General features: G+C 35.5%; 1 protein-coding gene across 1 annotated transcript in view; it reads right to left on the reverse strand.

The window, feature by feature from the left end:
- COL21A1 (collagen type XXI alpha 1 chain) overlaps positions 1 to 19,266 on the reverse strand; it is an 83,210-nt gene that overhangs the window by 35,150 nt on the left and 28,794 nt on the right. The window contains exons 4-16 of the mRNA XM_030267367.4: positions 19,070 to 19,238; positions 18,716 to 18,932; positions 17,215 to 17,388; positions 16,205 to 16,282; positions 13,889 to 13,897; positions 12,352 to 12,435; positions 10,987 to 11,049; positions 7,686 to 7,739; positions 6,675 to 6,728; positions 4,302 to 4,355; positions 3,418 to 3,471; positions 1,740 to 1,793; positions 1,608 to 1,661 (exon numbers count right to left, since the gene is read on the reverse strand). Coding sequence (XP_030123227.3) covers positions 1,608 to 1,661; positions 1,740 to 1,793; positions 3,418 to 3,471; positions 4,302 to 4,355; positions 6,675 to 6,728; positions 7,686 to 7,739; positions 10,987 to 11,049; positions 12,352 to 12,435; positions 13,889 to 13,897; positions 16,205 to 16,282; positions 17,215 to 17,388; positions 18,716 to 18,932; positions 19,070 to 19,238 — 1,118 coding nt within the window. The remainder of the gene's footprint in view (positions 1 to 1,607; positions 1,662 to 1,739; positions 1,794 to 3,417; positions 3,472 to 4,301; positions 4,356 to 6,674; positions 6,729 to 7,685; positions 7,740 to 10,986; positions 11,050 to 12,351; positions 12,436 to 13,888; positions 13,898 to 16,204; positions 16,283 to 17,214; positions 17,389 to 18,715; positions 18,933 to 19,069; positions 19,239 to 19,266) is intronic.

The following is a 19,266-nucleotide window of genomic DNA, read 5'->3' on the forward strand; positions in this document are numbered from 1 at the left end:
ATGAAAGTACTCTCCAAATTCATGCTTTAGCAACACAATGCTTCACTCTAAACTGCCACCAGTGATAGTTAAAATTTTATCTTAATGTTAACTGTGAATATTATCTTCCATGTTATCAAATACCAGGGAAGAAAAAAAATCTAATTTTTTTCCTACGTTGTAAAGTATCAGAGAAGGAATTTCTCCTCCAACTTAGCAATGATATCACTGTATGTGTGTACATATATATATACACATACATACACACACACACACATATATATATGTAAAATAAGAGAGGATTCATTTGAAATAAATTCCTGGATGTAACCAAGCTCATATCACAGATAACAGAAGTCTAGTCAGGACAACTGATGGAGATTGATTCAGCTGACTAGACACCAGGAGTTGAATTCCACTGCCCATACACAGAAATTTGATCATATCTAAGATACTCAATGGTATCATGTGTACTCCCACTCCTGAAAAGCACTGGCTTTCCATAGGAGTTGTGTCACATTTTCAGCTCCCTGAGGATGTTCTGAACACTAATGTGTTTCAAATGCGCCAGGGGCTTCTTATGTGCACAACTAAATTGATACCTACAAGTCTGCCTTCTCTGAGCTGATTTACTCTCCAGACTCCACTGATACTACCCTGACCCACCTCATTGACAGCTGATGCCTGGAAAGATTTAGGTCTCTCACAGGTCTTGTGTCATACGTCCCTGCTGCAGCAGATGTCACAGATATGCCAGCTGCATCCCCAACTGCACTAGACGAGCATGTTCGCAAAATAGAAGATCCAGATCTCCAAATACAGCAATATGAGCTTAAAATTCAAAATGCACTCAGATTTTTGCATTTTTGGACCTTGAAGTAACATTAATCTTGAGCAGCCCTAGCTAATTTCATTATTATAAAAAATTAACCTTATAGGAACAAAGCTGCTGTTGAAAAACTTCCTTAGATCAATTCTGTTTAGCATTTACATCACATATTATTAAAATATTTTCCTTGTGGACTTTTATCTGATACTACTGAAGTCTATGTTTTAACAAATTAGAACAGTGCAAGCAACAACTTGTCAAGCAAAACATCCAGGAAGCTCACAAACTACAATACGTTATATGAATACCAGATCCTGTTGCCTTTTTTACAGTAGACACATACTTAGTTGACTTGAAAAACTGTTCTGTGTTAAATACGAACAGCACTGCATAGTGAAGAGAATAAAACCACATATAAAAATATTAATCCAATACTGAAGGTACTTTCCCCTAGTTTTCCTGCAGCTCCCCTCAAAAGCAATTATATTCTCCAGCATGTGCTTGTATATAAATCTCTTTAACAGAATCACAGGGTTAGAGAAACACAAAAGGATAGGGGAGATAAAGTATAAACAATCTCCAGTGATGACTAATACACTCTTAATAAAAGCTTTTCCTTTGCTCAAGGAACAATTGAAAACAATGAAGTTGCTCATTGCTGCAATAAACTTCTACATCTCCCAGTAACAACATTATTTTGATTTCCAGTAATACTCCACAGAATAAACTCAGTATGTTTACACCACGGGCAATGCTATAGAAGACTTTTATCAAGTTATTAAGATCCATTTCTACATACCTTGAAGCCAGGACTACCCGGTAATCCATCTTTCCCATTTCTTCCAGGGTCTCCCTGTGGCAACATTTAACAGCAATCAGCAGGTAAATTAACAAGCACAAGCTAACAACTAATTGTTTTCAGAAAACTTACAGATCGCCCAGGCAGTCCTGGAAACCCTGTATCACCCTTCTCTCCTTTTGAACCCTGAGAAAAACAGCAAATGGAAAGTAAATAGTGCTCAATGTTTATGCTGCAAATTCAGTAGATTTAACCAATAATTCATGTATGCTATTTCTTATTTTGAAAAATTACAGAAGATCTATTTCTTTCTTAACTCAGGCAGTTGTCAATTAATAACTACAACCCCATTACATAAACAAAAATATGCTTCAAATTGCAGAAATGCTAACACGGACCCTCTTTCAAATTGCTTAAAACTCTAGATGAAACACATGAAGAAAATATAAGGCCAGGTGAAAATATAGCTGTTAACACTGGATGGCCAAACTATACTCTCTGCTTTATTTAAATTACTGATTAAGACATCTCATCTGCTATCAGCCTCACTCCTTTCATGTGCTCTTCTCCTCCCTTCCCTAACTCCTCACCCTCTCTCTTGTTTGGTAATATGCACATCTGTTTTAAAAAACATAGACTTCTTTGCAATACAATTATTACATATGCCCTGTATATGGTGTATTACACTATAGACATATTTACAAAAAATACACGCATTTTGTGCTATGTGAAAATGAATTACACCAATCCACTAACAGAATGAAAAGGTTCTCAAAATATCCAAATAAGCAGAGCATGAGTTTGACATTACTAAATGTAAATACATCCAGTAAAAGCACTGAACATTTTTCTGACCTGTAAATAAAGAATTACATTTTCTGTGAATATACATGTTATAAAAATATTAATTATGTTGTCTGGGGCTCCCATGCCCAGGCTACCAGTGGCAATGTGGATGCTCTCTGAGGGGAGGCCAGTGATGCCCCAGTCGGACGCAGCCAGTTCCAGCCAGACACAGCCGGCTGAAGCTGGACACAGCCGGTTCCAGCTGGACAGAGCCAGTTCCAGCCAGACACAGCCAGTTCCAGCCGGAGACAGCCGTTTCCAGCCAGATGCATCTGCCCGCTGCAGGGCGCAGCTGAGTCGCGGCCAGGGAAGGAGTGGGGAATGTGTTCAACAAGGGACACACACATGACACCAACAAAATGAGGAAAGAGGAGAAAAGTGGCAGCTCTGCAGACCCCAAGAAGAGGGTGCTGGAGCAGAGATTCCCCTGCAGCCTTTGGAGGGGTCATGGTGGTGTTGTGGTAGCCAATGTGCAGCCCACGGAGAATCTGTGCAAGGCCAGGTTTGCCCTGGACACCTACGGCCCATGGGAAGGAGCTGCCCTGGAGCAGGGGAGGAGGGTGAGGGGAAGAGCAGGGAGAAGCTGTTAAAGACCACCCTACCTTGCTCCCCATTTCCTATCCCATGAAGGAGGGAAGTTGAGCCTGGGAAAAGGCAGGGTGGAGGAGAAGGGGTTTAGTTGTTTGGTTTTTGGTTTTTTTTCCTCACTATCCAGACTTATTTTAGTTGCCAATAAGTTAAATTAATTTTCCCCAAGTAGCCACTGGTTTGCCTGTGACAGTAATGGCAGGTGATCTCTCTTATCTGGACCATCAGGCTTTTCCATCTTATTTTGTCCTTTGTACTGTTGAGAAGGGAGCTTGAGAGAGGGTGCCTGGGGTTTGCACCATGCAGACAGTCTAGGTGACCCCATTACAGATACCAATAGCATTCTGCTTTAACTTATGCTTATAAGGTCACTTGCCTTTTTTCCATATATTCCTGGCACTCCTTGATCTCCTTTAGGACCTCTTTCTCCCTAGACAAAATGTACATGAGCAATTTTAAAAATACAAGTAGTTACATAAAGATATATTTATATATATTTTAAGTATACATGTATAGCAGACACAAAGAAGGCAAAGAGCTCTATGTAAGCCCAAGTCTTAAATGCAAATCCTGAATTTGCCCAGCTTTCCTAGAGGAGAAGGCCAGAATGTCCAACACTGGTGGTGAGATAATCCACGGTTTGCAGGCTTAAGTCTTCCACTTTCTATAGAAGACACCTTGTGATTTTCATTGCTTTAATAGAGGCAGGAACCTAAGTGAAAATTCAGCTCCTTGAAAAGGGCTGGACTTTTCTGAAGACCTTATTTGAAGAGTTAAAAACATGAATTTGGAAAAGGCAAGAGGTAAATTCTGTTGAGTACTAACATAGATGAGCAAAAACTGTGAGTAAAATTGTTTTGGGGAGCACACACATGAATTAAACTCATTGTGATAAGTCAGAACTGTTATTTAAAATGGTGTTACTCGAGTAGAATGACAAGAAAATCATATAATTGTTTTTATTTTTGTGAAACACTATTTGTGATGAAGAATCTTCTAAGTAGTAGTAAAATCAAATTAATATAAAATCCCATAGAGGAAAACAGAAGTAAAATAACAAGTGGTTTCTATTTTTGATATCTATGTAATAAAATCCCATGGCATGTATTTTCCCTAAATATCACCTTCATATCTATTAATTGTGAGCAATTCATCAAATGCTCTGAAATAGTATTGCATATAGACATGTTTTCCCTCTAAATTGAACTACAGGGCAAGCTGAAACACAGGAATATTGTAACAAGAACATTTAATTTCAACCTTTGGTGCTGGCATTCCATGCAATCCAGGAAAACCAGGTAGTCCGCTGTCACCCTGAAACAGCAAACATATTTTAAATCCTTGTATCAAACTAGTGGTAATATACTACAAGAATCTTCGTATTCTTGTGATCAACTGATCAACAAATAGTGGAAGGATGTAATATATCACAGTATCAACTTCATAACATTGGTGTGATGACCAATAAGAGTTTTTTTTATCTTTAAACAAAATTCATTACATAAAAGAAAAACTTTAATCACTAAATTTTAGACTAAATTTACTAATCTTTTGGTAAGTCTTATGGAGGTTCAAAAGCAGCAATTTATGACCTTATGAAATTTCCTACCAACTTTGTCTGAATTACTGAAGTATTAAAAAATAAGGTATTAAGTACCTGCTCTACAAAAGAAACTTAGTTAAACCAAATTAACTTATAAAACAACTTCGGCAATTTGACAAATGAGTTCTCATTTCAGAGGAAGAAAGAATCCACTTAAGTAAAAGCAGTTAGCAATTGAAATGACAAGGCAAAATACCAGTTCTTCTTATTGCTCTCAAAGGTGTCAGGTATCAGGAATTCCAAACTTTTGCTGTAGGTACTGAAGATATTTAACTGAAAATTTGTCTGCAAGTTCCCTTGAGCAATAACAATGAAATCCTAAATTACAACTTGTCACTATTTGCTTTGAAACAATAAAACAAATCCTAGTTGCTTGGTTCAGTAGACTACTTCACACGAGAAAACATCACAAAATCATTTTTGGGCAATCAGAATGCTTTCTTTCTGTTAATACCTATTTTTATATTGAACAATATATTTCAATTTGTTTAACATATTTCAATCAGATAGAAGGAATAGTAAACTATGCTTAGAAAGCTATTTCATAGACTATTACAAATTCTAAGACAAGGGTTAAACCAGGACAACATGTCTCAGTGCTGTTTATCAAAGCCATTCATGCCTAAGCAGATTTGGAAAGCTCTGTCATATATTTGCAGTAGGCAGGAACATGACCACAGGAATGATAGCTTGTGGAATAATGCTATCAAAATATCTCTCAACAAATAAATATTAAAAGCAGACAATGGAATGGCATTTAAAAATCAGCAAAGGTTATAAAATTAACACTTCATATATCCATTGATTCTTAATGAAAAAGTGTGGAGTCAATTTCTACTCAGAAGTTGTGGTTCAATTATTGAATAAACTAAAACATTTGGAAATTAAAACAATTTTAAATTAGCTACTTCAGAAATTTTACAAGTGATGAGATGAAATAAAGAAATGAAAATTTAGGCAGAATTTCCAGAAAAAAATTCTAATGGGAAGACCTATTTTACAATGGAAATGTTCACTAAAACAGTGCTGGAAGCCCTATTTCTTGGCTTATTTTAGACAAGGCTAGACTGAGCAATAGGAAATATTCTATCTGTCACAACCCTGCACTGTGAAGCAATTAGAGCTTTTCATCAGCAGCATCTTAATTTCTACACATAGCCCAATACTGACTCATTGATTAGATTAAATTCTAAAATCAATTGGATTGAGATGAATAAAGCACAAAACACATAACCAATTTTCAGCTCTAAACCTGAATTTGAGCATTCTGCTGAACAGTGATGAATTTGAGGACCTATTTATTGGGAACTTTAGAAAAAAATTCTAAGATCTGTTGGGAAAACAAGTGCTTGTTTTACAGAAAGGGCTTTGAAGTTTTAATGAATCGAAACCAAAATAATTGTCATTAGAATCAGCTTAGAACTTTTCTAAACATAGGGCAGAAATGTGAGAGAAGGCCACAGCCAATGGCAGTTTATTCACTGTGTATATACAAGATCCAGAATGAAGTTTATCCTGGTTACCAGGAGACAGTTACATATAAGCTTCCATATCTGTCTATGTCTCCAAGCTACTGGCTACATCTCAGCTAGAATTTTCCACAGAATGTTTTGCATTCAATTAGCCAGTGTTTTCTGATAAAGAGTGCAATCCAGAAAAAAAGAAAAAATCCTACCTAAGTCACCCGGATACTCAAAGAGAAAAAGGTTGAAAAGATTTAAAAAGAAACCATTCTGACAGATGTCTGCATTGTGCTTCCAGGTACCCATACTTAGATACACTTTCTCAGTATATGTTATTCAGTGAAATAAAGTTGTTACTGGCAGTGCTAAAGCCAATATAAACTTTTTTAAATAAAGAAGGCCAGATTCAGAATTTAAATTTAGGATTCTTAGTCCTTCCTTATCACCCTTTTAGCTAACAATTCTCACAGAACACTCATGTGAAAATACTGATGCTATTACCTGTACAACCAAAAATTATAAAAGGTAAAAGCTTTTTATCTGTCATTCTTGTTTGGGTTCTTTTACCTTTGCCCCATCTTTTCCTGGTTCTCCCTTGATACCTGGCAAGCCACGAGGTCCCTAGATTGAGAAAGAAATGAACACCAGCTCAAATACTAATAATAATAGTACAGTCTGATATAGAATTAGAAACAGAAATGTGACACAACAAGGGCCAGAGACCAGTGTGTCAGCTGAGTGATTCCAACCTTTTGGTGACTGGACACAAAAGCAGAACTAAGCACAATGCGTACCCAGCATGGATGAACGTGCCTCACTATCATGATCCGTAACTGAGGAACACTGAAAAATTTTTTGTTCTAACCAAGGACCACTCCAGGAAAAAAAAAAAAAATCATAGCTATATTAGCCTGTTCAAAATCACAACCTATCAATGGGTGAGCCCAGAGATGTCCCCTGCAATAGCCCATCAGACAGCCTCCACATATCCCATTTTGCAGGCTTGCTCTTGGCCCCAGCAGGCTCTCAGATATTTATTTCCACAAATGATTAAATCCTTGACTATCATTCAGACTGGATTATGCCACAAGTAAAATACAGCAGAGGTTTTCAACAACTGTCTCAAGTAAGGATAACTAAATTAATGCAACAAAGATAAAGAATTCTTCTCCATTAATCTGAGCTTTATGCTAAACTTGCTTTGGATTTGTGAATTATGGGCAATCCGTCACCATGACAAGACTTGAGGTCACTGCTAGTGATTCACAGAAAAATTGAAGAAACTACTGTTTGGCTTCTGGATCAGGATAAGAATGTCTAAGCTACAGCTGAGTCCATCTTCTAGAGGCCTTACCTAGTGCTGCTTAGATTTGCAGTCTAAAAGTCAGCCTACCTACAAGCCCCAAAGCTATGTGAATTTCAAAGCAATTCACCCAAGGATGGCCCCTGATTTCATGACACACTTTGTGTCCTCTTCATTCCTCACACCTCAGCTCTCAATGACAAATGAGATATTGAGAGAGACTTGGCAGGATTTGTCTCAGATATTCAAATTCCAGGAATTAAATAGAAACTTACTTGAATCCCTGGAGTTCCTGGGATACCTGGAGTTCCTGCTGATCCCTGGTATCCCTAGGGAAAGAACCAAGACTTGTGACTTTTCAAAAGCAACACACACAAACTCCCAAACACCTATTTAAAAAGAAATTTTTATAATAATAAATATAAAATAATAATCCTCCTGCTTACTAAAGAACTTTTGTCACAACCCTATAATTTTAGGTCACAGATTTTAGCAACTGCTCTGACAATCATACATTTGGGGTTTAGATTTCAGATTTCAAAAGCTTTCATATCTGCAGCTGAAGTTCTCAGCTTCCAGACTTTAGCTAAAACTAGTCATTTTAGAATTGTTACACAAAAGCATAACATATTGTTTTATTTTCCACTGGAAAAAAAATTAATCCACATATGCAGACACATTTTTTTCCCCTCTCTCTCTTAAGAAAAATAACTGAAACTTGCCAATCCTTTTAAAGGCTTCTATCCAGTTACAGAAATAAGCTTTAACAAGCAAGGTATATTCTAATACATTATGCAGTTAGTTTTGTAATATCTCTACATAATAAAAATTCCATTCTTGATACTAAGCACTTAGCTATGAACTTGAAGTAATATAACAGTCTATACAAATAAAAAAAGAATCATTTGAATGACTGAGACTACAAAAAGAAATACTAAATAATTCATGAGTTAAAAAGAGAATTTCAGGAATGCTTTGCTAGAAACCAAAATATATGTCCATGTTTTGGTGGATTTGATTCAATTAGTACAGCAAAGATAGACAGTTTTCATGCAAAATTAACAAGGGCTTTAAAGAATCCTTTAAGAGAGGCAAATTACTGAAGAATAAGAATTTTGCATAGCTCATTTAAAAACACATCCTTGCAGTGGACAAAATGAGCTACCAAGAGGATTTTATCAAGAAAGCATATAAAACTAGAAGACAAATTGTTCTATAATATTCTGAGGCTATTTGGTTCAGATATTTCAACAGGCAGACAAAACTAAATTTGATAAATCCCATTAAATGGGCTATCCAATTTCAAATACCCAGAATCTGATCTTTATTTGAATTGAGAGAAGTAATAATCCTATTTTCAAGTGGGTTTCAAGCTTAAAACTGTGGCAAAAAAATTTCCTGAGGTGATTTCCACACTGGTAAAAAGGAGCTAATAGAAAATTTTCAGTACAAGGGAGGCAGCGTGTTTGTCTGATTTCTTCCTTAAATCAGTCAGAGCTTCCTAGGAATAATAAACAGATCTAAAATTATTTGCTGGGTTAGATACAAGAGAGTCCTTGCTGTGCCCTCTTCTCAAAAGACCTTTGAGCAGTAGCCGATGAGCCAGCTGGTAATGTTTAATATAGAAGTAAACAGAATTCTAGGTCTCTGTCATACATGGATCCTCTATCAAGCATTTTACATTTAGTGCTCAAGGCAGTTCTAGCAAAATCAGCTTTAACTGTAGATGGTATAGAATCCCCAGAGTGCTTATAGGTCTCCTAGGTAGCTGAAAAAATTCACCAAATCAAAATATTACTCTAAAAGTTTATCCACTTTTTTCTTCTCAAAAAAAAAAAAAATGCTATGACTTTCTGTAGGATATAATTCTATAAAAATAAAACTTTATTTAATAATTTAAATCTCTGCAATGCAATTTCCCTTCTCCCTCTAACTGAGCAGGGGAAGAAGTAGAAGAGGACAATTTCCTGGCTGAACTGAATTTCAAAATCACAAGATGAATGGAGGATAGCAGAAGAGTTTTCAGCTTACAAAACTGCATATTTAGCTCAGGGCTAAATATTGTAATGTTATTTCAATACAAATCAAACACATTGTCAATGTGTTCTTTTAATAGAAAGCTGGAAGAGAGAAGATTCAAAAGGAAATTCACAGAAAGTCAAAAAAGTTAGAATCACTATCTGGTGCAAATAGCAGAGTGATTGTTTGGGCAAATTAAAAAACACCTTCTATAAAATAAAAAAACCCACAAATTTCATAAAAAATGAGTATATATATATGTATCACTACTCCTTTTGCAGTATGGATCATCAATCTATATGCTAATGCTTACAAATTTTTTTTTCACTAAAGTCAGCTCAAATCCTCTTTCCCTAATCACAAGCCCTCAGTAGGAGTACCTGTGTGACATACATACATATCTGCAAGAACAGCAGTGCCAGAGCTGCCATTTTATGTAAAATGGACAGAAGTGAAAATTCTCTTTTCAACTGATGAGTTCAGGACTGAAGGTTCTCTTTCAAATAGGGTGAACACACTATATTTGCCACCAAACCAACAAAAGTAAATTTTATTAGATATTTACTCTAAAATCAGTTTCATACAATAATATAAATGCATGCCTAAATCCTTTCTCAAAGGAAGAAATATTTTGTTGACCATTTATACTGTTCCAAGAAAATTAATAACAGATAGGCAAACTGGAATGACTTTAGAGAAGAACATAAAAACGTGTTTGGGAACAGCAGAGACTGACTTTGCCGGAACAGCTTTTCATGCAAAAGCTATTTCATTAAACAAGACTGACTACATAACTACCTGTAAGCCTATGGTGCTGTCTGAATTAAAAGCTTGTTTCTCAGAGTTCCCTGAGACATAAAACATTTTATATCACAGGTAAAATGAGGATATTTGCTTGTGGGACTGATGAAAAATTCATGCATGCACTGCTCATCTGGACCATCAGGGTTACCATGCTCAGGTTTCAATATAACAAGTTCCATATTTTAAAAGAGAGAAATTTTCAATTTTTAGAAACTATTGCATTTTTTAATTTTAGCATCTATTTTCTTCCTGTTAAACTAACTTTGTTTACAAATGGAATCACCACAGCTAAATGAACCAGTTTGGAACTATTTTTTTTTTTTAATTTTACATGCATATCTACATATTTTGATGGACTACTTGAGGTAGCCTGCAAAGAAATTATATGAATCAAGAAGCAAGCCCTAAAAAAATAGATAGGATTTTAGGTGGTCTGAAGTACTTTCTAGTGAACAAATTCTTAAGGAGTGAAGACTGAAGGCAGTAACATAACTGCTGCAAAGTAATGCGAAGACCAACAGACGCACTCATAGCCTGTTCTCTGCTTTACAACAGTACCCAACTCTAATATTGACAGTATTTTACCTTGAAACAGAAATAATATGATTGACATATTCATACAACAGTTACATTCACAGTTTCAGAGAATGGCAACAAAATTGTCTAAATTTCAAAAACGTGGTATCAGTGTTCCATGTTTTTTCTCCTGTTAGTTTTACATTTACAATATATGACTAAGTCTTTAGTACTCACAGGCTTACCATCTGGACCAGGCAGACCAGGATAACCATGATTCCCAGGCTGCCCAGGGTCACCCTATGGAGAAACAATGTGTGAACATACAAAATATATAGCATTTTAAAATTGTAAGAGTATTTTCAAATTAGCACAAAGCAACCTTATCCTTAGCACATTCCACAAAACAGTCTCTACAAGTCCAGAGACCTACTATTGAGGAGTAATTCCTATGGTGAAAAAGAAATGATTTTGAGGGGGGAAAATTCTCCCCAACTTCTTATGCAGTACTCGGACAAGTGAATCCACGCTTGGTTACAACACAAGTTTGTCTCGTCAACTGAAAAGCTTTCTAGTCTTTTAGCACTTTAATGAACAAAAATAGAAACACTTTTTATCAAATAGATGAAACAAACTTTAATAAAACTTCATTGATGAAGTAGTTCTTTTCTGAAGAAATCTCTCACGTGCTTTAGCTGAGCCTAATTCTTAAGATAAAAGCACTAAAAAGGCAAGAGCCAGGATTAAAACCTGCCAAATAATAAACTCCTCTCCACCAATTGCTGATGAAAAAGATATTTTTTTAGATTTCTTCTTAAAAGTCCTTTGCAATTATTTTGCACCATCTTGTCACCTATATTATTCAATTATCCCCAAACAAATATTGTAGTGCACTGTAGATAAAAAATTGCACATAAGGCAATAGGTATAGATCATCTGAGTTCTGAAATTTCATATTCCTTCATACTTTACAGGAAGTGGTTTTCAATTCTTTTAAAATTATAAATACTTCATTCTCTCTCCTTCTTTTTTTTCTAAAGAAAATAAAAAAGGTAGAAGACCACAGAAATTCTATTGCATGAAACAATAATGATGATCTCTGTGTTGCAGATTTCAATTCCCTGATCAGAAATCTTTTCCGCTGTATCAAGAAGCCCTTTGATTTGAGGTAGCTACAGCATACTGTAACCTCTTTTATGATAAGAGCAGAGAAGGTTTTTATTCATGTGTTTAATGAAAGGCAAGTGATTTGGAATTTTCTTGTCTACACTTATAAATAATTCTGTAAACACTGCTTAGCACAGTTATTGAGAAAGACAATAAAGCAAATATTGGGTATTTGAGTTTGCTAGCAGCTCAAGGGTAGTTCTCATTTTAGTTCTTCATCAACACAGAAAGGAGGTCATCAGCACATCTAATGTGCAACTCTCCCAGTAAGCATCTAGTCTATTCTTTTACAAAGAAGGAAGAAACCCCTCTCTCCATTAAAAGATTTTCTTAGAAAACCATTTCATCCTTGAACAATTAAAAGCGCAACATCATTTGCTGAAGAGTAGCAGGGAACAGGTCATATATACTCAAAAAGACAGAAGAGAGACTTACTTTGGGGCCTGGAGGTCCTTGCTTTCCTGGTGGGCACATGCAGGGGGCAGGAGTTGAGCCCACGTCACTGGGACCATTCATGCACTAGCAAGAGTGAAAACAGCCATCAGCACATACACCAACGGCAGCCAACAAACATATTGGAACACTCTGTGAAGCTGACCTTCCCCAGGCTGCCTTTCACCTAGGTCTTGGCATTCACTGCCTTGTTCAGCTGGAACTTCTGCTTATCTGAATATTGCCCTCCAACTACTTTTCATGCACGAAATCATTTTATCCAGAATAAAAATTTTTAAAGTACCAATATTTGGCTAATACCTGTTAACTTTGTTTTTGCACAAATATTTTGTCATATGGTTTGAAAATTTTAAATCTTGCAACATGAGAGATGCTTCTCCTAGCTAATCTATATTCATAATTTAAAGTGTGACCAATTCTCAAATATAGCAATTTAATTTTAAAATGTGTTAAATTATGTACTATGTAATATGTATATCATAATGATCCCAACCATTGGCATGCTATCCTGTGCAGCAAGCCTGAAAAGAAGATAAACCCCAAATCTCCTACATCCTAGGCATGTGCTCCAACTTTGAAGCTACTTGAGGGGAGGCCGGACACAGCTGCTACCACTGACTCCCAGAGGTCACTAGTCCTGGTCCCAGGAGTGCCCATCCTGCAAAGATCATTAGGTGACCTCCTCCAAACCATGCTCCTGCAGCACTAAACACTAAACCTTGGCAGATCACATAACCCTCTAGAATGTATTGATTTTTTTTGTGATATTCACTTCTCACCATTAAGCCTCACATGAAACCTCAGTGCTTTACTCAGGCAGGCAAGGGGAAAGCTACTAAATCAAATCTATTATAGATACATCTGTACTAAATATATATGTTGAAGTTAGATTCAAGAAATTCTTTTTCACCCATCAACCCTAACCCAGCAAGTCCTTAGACCTATGGAAAGGCAAACATTTAAGAACCCAAGCTAAAAAGTATATTTTTATTTATTATCTAAAACTTTCCATAGCAATTTGCACATATTTTCTAGAATAATGACACCTTTTAAGATGTTTCTTGACTGGATTTTTTTCTCGGGGTCAAACGCTTGACCAAAACACAAACCCACATTTCATTTGCAATGGTACAAGTTGGGAGTTACAAGTAAGGTTAGGGAAGTTGTCATATTAAGTCTTCAGATAAGCTCTTGTTCAGGGAGTTCCCATAAGCACAATGCAGATACCAGCTGCATTATCCCTCATGCATATCCCCCACCCCACTGCAAACAGCAGCAATTGAATTGAACTAGGGGAAAACATCAGACCATTTATTCTAATAAACATGTTTTTTCAGAAAAATTATTTTTAATTTGTCTACTGACTAGAGTTCAAGCAAAGGAAGTCCAGCACTCTTAAGCTTATCAAATCTCTGTCCCCTTTTGAGAACAAAGTGTATATTACCTAGAATATTAAGAAGCTTATAAAAAGTCAAATACTACCTTAAACTGAGTTTGAGTAGTTTAGGATAGAGCCTACCTCTCCATTCTGAAACAAGAAGAAACACAGTTTGAGAGTACAGCAATATTTCTAAAAAGAAAATCCATTCATTTGGAAACACTATCAAAACCAATCATAATTTCTGAGCTGTAACTGTCAAGAAATTATATTTAAAATTTTTAGTCTTTCTGAGACTTATGTGCAGCTGCTATCAATGCATATAAAATTAATTTAGTTAACTGTGTTTAAGGGTCTGTCAATGGGAGTTATCAGTAGCAATTTTTAAAAGATAATGACAGAATTAATACTAAATTATGTCAGTATTTACACACTAAATGTTTAGATTTGGTTCCAACTTTTACCAGAAGTAACTTCTCATCAAAAATATGCTCTGCTTGTTCATTCATGTCAGAGAATGTACCAAAGTATTTCTGAAATCTCTGCTCTCTGCCTGAATCCAGCACCTGGGAAAACACAGAGCAGCACAGAGGCAAGGCTGGCTTTTTCCCCTTTCCTGTGACTGCACTAGGCTCTACTATCAATTGATTTTTGTTCCAGTATCTGCAACACCACAGAACAATCCAACCCCAAATACTTCAGCAGAGCAACCATGAAATTTTTTGTCTTAATAGTTTAGTAGCCACCATTAGCCACACTGTCCACAGGAGTATTCTACTGCACATAGTCACTGCAGATTTAATACACATTCAGTGGACACAGAAAGCTCCTCTGTATTCAATTTTCAGCTTGAGCAAACCTGAGAGAAAGTTTTCATTTTCCACAGACCATAGAAGGAGCTTAAAATTACTATTCAGCTAGGTATCTCTGCGAAAGGGAATTAATTTGGTCTGTAATTAGTACATGAAGTCTCTGCTTATTTCAGGAACTCTGACACAACCACACTCTGACAGAATATAACCACAAACCACATATTCCTCCTTGAAGATCATCCAACATTTTTATTTTCTGAAGGAGTCCATAATTTCATGGGCAAAGTCCCAGTTTAATTTACAAAAACAGGCAGTGAAACTTAAATGGCAAAAAACAATCTTTTGGCTTCAACCCCTCGATAACTCGCAGAGAACATAAGCTATGAAAGACTTATTAGTGTTTGCTTTCTTTATGCCAAATATTTTTCATTTGATTACTTTTTATATCCTACTTTTAATTTGTAAAGAGCAAAAAGATACGTAGTGCAGTTAAATAATAGTTAAATACTCTCTTTTCTTCAAGATTCAAAGTTAATTTTACAAAAGTATTCCTGCACCTGTTAGTTCTTGACACACAGAGTCAGAGTTCAGAACAGCTAATAATACATTCATCTACTTGCTGCTTGATTGAAAGTTGAAAAAGCCCTGATAAGGATGTAACTGACACACTAGTCCCAAATAAAAAGAAGAAAAACAGACTAGCTGGCAACACATGCCAGTCTGACAAAAAAGAAAATCTGGATGCCGGAGATTCAATGGTTCTATTGTCAAATCAGCCAAATGATACTAAATCTAATCACAACATGAGGAATGTGGGTCTGCATAGCAAGACACTAGCAGCTGATAATTTTTAGCTCAGTTTGTTTTAGCCACCAAGCAAAGGAGATTATTTTGAATCTGTATGTTTAAATCAGTCTCTTGTTTATGCTTTGAGATGGGAGCCAAATGATCAAATCTGGCTCTGTCAGTCGTGACTAGTTTCCAAATCTGTTTGTATGTCTTACATTGCAGTGCACAATTAACTGTAAGAGAACCAAGAAAGGGCCAAAGGGTCCCCATAGAGTTGCTAACTGTGTACATGAAACATAAAGTCTTGATTTTATTTCTGTCTTGTACTTAACATGCTTCTTGAAATCATGGCAACATTACAGATAATGGCATATTTATCACACACCTCAGCATAGACATTTCTAATGGGAGAAGGTGATTTAGAAATACAGGTTTGCTGATTATGTACCAAAATTTCACACATTAAATGACCTGACAAGTAGAAAGGAGTATATCTGAAAAGTTCAAAAGTCATATTTAAAGAATTATTTCACACTGAAAAAACCCAGAAGTTTCATTATTCTATAATGCTTAAAATCTGAAATTTTAAGAGAAGATTCTGAGATTCTTCTATACTCATATATATCAAAAATGCACAATTAAATACCTGAACTAAAACAACTTGTAAAAAACCTTATGAGAAAATAAGGCTGAAACAGAGAAGGTCCCTGTCATTTGATATTGCATAGGTAACAAGCATGTGTTTGCACCAGCTGAATCAATGTAGTTTTATCTATTTTAAAACTTCATTAAGTCAGCTTTAAACAGTGATTTGTAAAAAAGTGCCAAGTAGTCCTCAAAAGTTCATCATACTCACAAATCCTGGGATCTCACAGACTGTTTCTCGATTATTTTGCTCTGGGTCACAGTAGATTCGCAGTTTTTGTATATCAAACTGTAATTCAAAACAAAAGACTCTTTAGAGGTCTGTGCATTCACTACAGTTAAAAATCAATTAAATATACAGAAATATTTTTAGGCTACTCACAATGATTAATATGTGCAACCAATTAAACATACTGCAACATAATTATTTAAATAAAAATAATCAATCCAAGATTTTTTTTTTTAATAACAGAAATCACCATCCATATTCCCTGGGAATTAATCGAAACACATGCAGCACGAACTACAGTGGCTGCCAATATCATTGAGGAAACAATTTGATAACACAGGCAAGCCCAACCTCTTTCTTTTTACTTTAACAGATCTGGAAAGATGCTTCTACATAGACCTGCTCATATTAGATGTAGGATTAGTAAATTCTGGTGAAGCATCTGAAGGCATCCCTAATGCTTAGTGTTTAGTATACAGTATAAATCTTTAAAAAGCATTGAATAAAAACACTGGCATGGGGTAAACAAAAGTTTTTGCCATTCTGCTTTGTTGCTACATTCCAAACAAAATTAAACCACTGTCAGTTTTTCTAGCATAAACTATTGTGACTACAAAGCAAGGAGAAAGAAACTTGACCAAAATTTTCCTCTTTTACCAGCATCATCCATACATACACTGATGGAAGGACAACATATGCAAATATCAAGCAGAGGCAATGTCTTACTTTGAGACAGTGTTTCCCAAATTCAGGCAGTCACATTACATCAATTTTGTCCTTGGAATCAGTGAGACCAGTTAAGCATCCATGTCACAGGATAGATCACTTGTGCTAAGTCCTCCTGATCATTTTTATTCTCTCTTAAGTATTAAATTTTGTACACTAAATTTCAGTCTAAGTTATAAGAGTAAGCTCAAGAAAACAGAAGTCACCAATGTAATGTTAACCTACAACAGAATTAGTGAATTACTGTAGTTTTAGCATATGCCTACCTGTACCGTTTCCTCCTTTCCAGAATACTTTCCTATTTGGGTTAGGCCACTGATGTAAATACCTAAAACAGGATGTAATGGCTTTGTTTCAATTTCTTGGCCATCTATATACAAAGTTACAAAGTCTTCTGCTACTAAGAGACGAATTTGATGCCAGCCTTCATCAAACAATGTCTGAGAAAAACGAAGAAAACAGCATTTTTTAAAACAAAATGCCTTCAATTTAAATAATGATAAAACTGCACTTCAACAATCAAACTGCTATTAATGGATGAGATGATCAAGGCTGCAGGTTTTACATACAAATAATTCTAAACTATATAGGCAAATAAAGTATTGCCAAATAATATTGTAATTGAAAATATTACAATTGTTAAAAATTAATTTCTATTTAGGAATTATTTTATAACTCACATAGATTTTTATTTTATTTTAGTCTATGACCATGAACAAGCTCAAACCTGTATTTGTACAAAACATGCCACCACAAGCCTATTTATCAGCAGTGGTATAATGTCTCAAACACTTCAGATCATCAATCATGGTGAAAAACAATTGGTACTTGTGAAAAATTGAGAGGTGATAAATTATCCTAAAGCTTTATTAAAGAAAAATGTTTATAAAGAGTGTATTGACATTTATACTGTGTTTAGAGACGCACAGTTCTAAAAAAGTCATGAAATTATTGTTCTCCATAATAGCAAGGCAGGCATGGAGAAACAAAAACAAACAAAACACAGAAGTTGTGTTATCATGGTGAGGTTCATTGATACCTGGGAGTGCATTAATAAGATTGATTTGTTTGTGCAGCTCCAAGAAATAGATAAATACAAATAGAGTATTGACTTGAAACTGAATTTTCAAACAGTTTCCAGTAGATCAAGTATAACACACCTTCTTAAAATAATAAAAAGTTATTTTGCCCACTAATAATTATTAAAAGGTAGAGGAAATTTGGAAAGAAAAAGCAAAAATTCTCCATCCAGTAACAGAAGAATAAAATGCCTCTAACTAGAAAAATCTTAGTAGTTAAGACCTATTCCTTGGATAGGAGTCCTTCCTTCACTGAGGATTTATATTTAAAATTCCTTCAGCCTGATTTGGAGTAGGGATTTGAATGCAGGCCTCCACTTCCCAGAAAAGTTGAACCCAGTTGGCCATGAAGTGCTCCAGCAGCAAATCTTTCCCAGTCTTTGTCTGCTGAAATAGCCCTCTCTGTTCACTTAAATAATACTCCCTGTGGCAGGAAGGGCAATCTCTGGGCTGCACATATTCCTGCTAAAAATGCAAGAATAGGGTCATTCAGTCTCCATTCCTCTGTCTCATCTGCAGCTAAGACAATCTTACAAGAGTGGAATACCCCACTGGAAATTACTGAAGACTGAAAGACAACCTTCAGATTGTCCTAGAAAACAATAAAACTGGTTTGCTCAAAGAGGGGAATAGTGGAATAATGTGCATTTAAATAAGTATTTCAGCATAATAGTGACATACTCCTTACCTTTACATGAGGTGTAGCAAATGTAATAACTTGTGTGCCATTTATTAAACTTGTTGTAGTGAATAATAATGTTTTCTCTTCTCCATTAACAGTGACTGCTATCTGTGGTCTCTTATCTAGACTCAGGATTCTCCACAAATCCCACGTCTTTTTTACTTTAAATCTTTGAGTGGAAACAAACACATAGGATGGAGGGAGACCTTCTGGAAACACATTCCTAAATAAGGGGGAAGGGTGGAAAAAACAAGGCAGTACTTGAGCATTCATATAAATCTTAAAATAAGTCCTTCTCATTTAAAGAAACAAAAAAAAAAATCTTACTGAATATAGAAGCATATTTGTAAAATTCAATACCTTGTTAATTCTGAGAGGTCAACACGTGAGGTTACTTCATAAGCTTTTGCATTAGTGCTTGATATTTGAATTCTCTTTTTAACTTTTTTCTTCACACCTAATCCTACAAGAATGTCAAATCCTTTTTCATCTCGAGCTGCCACTGGAATTCTTGTCGGACAAACAGATTCTGAAAAGTAATAAAAGCAACAACAGTC

This window comes from Taeniopygia guttata, chromosome 3, assembly GCF_048771995.1.
Source record: "Taeniopygia guttata chromosome 3, bTaeGut7.mat, whole genome shotgun sequence".
Lineage (NCBI taxonomy): Eukaryota > Metazoa > Chordata > Aves > Passeriformes > Estrildidae > Taeniopygia > Taeniopygia guttata.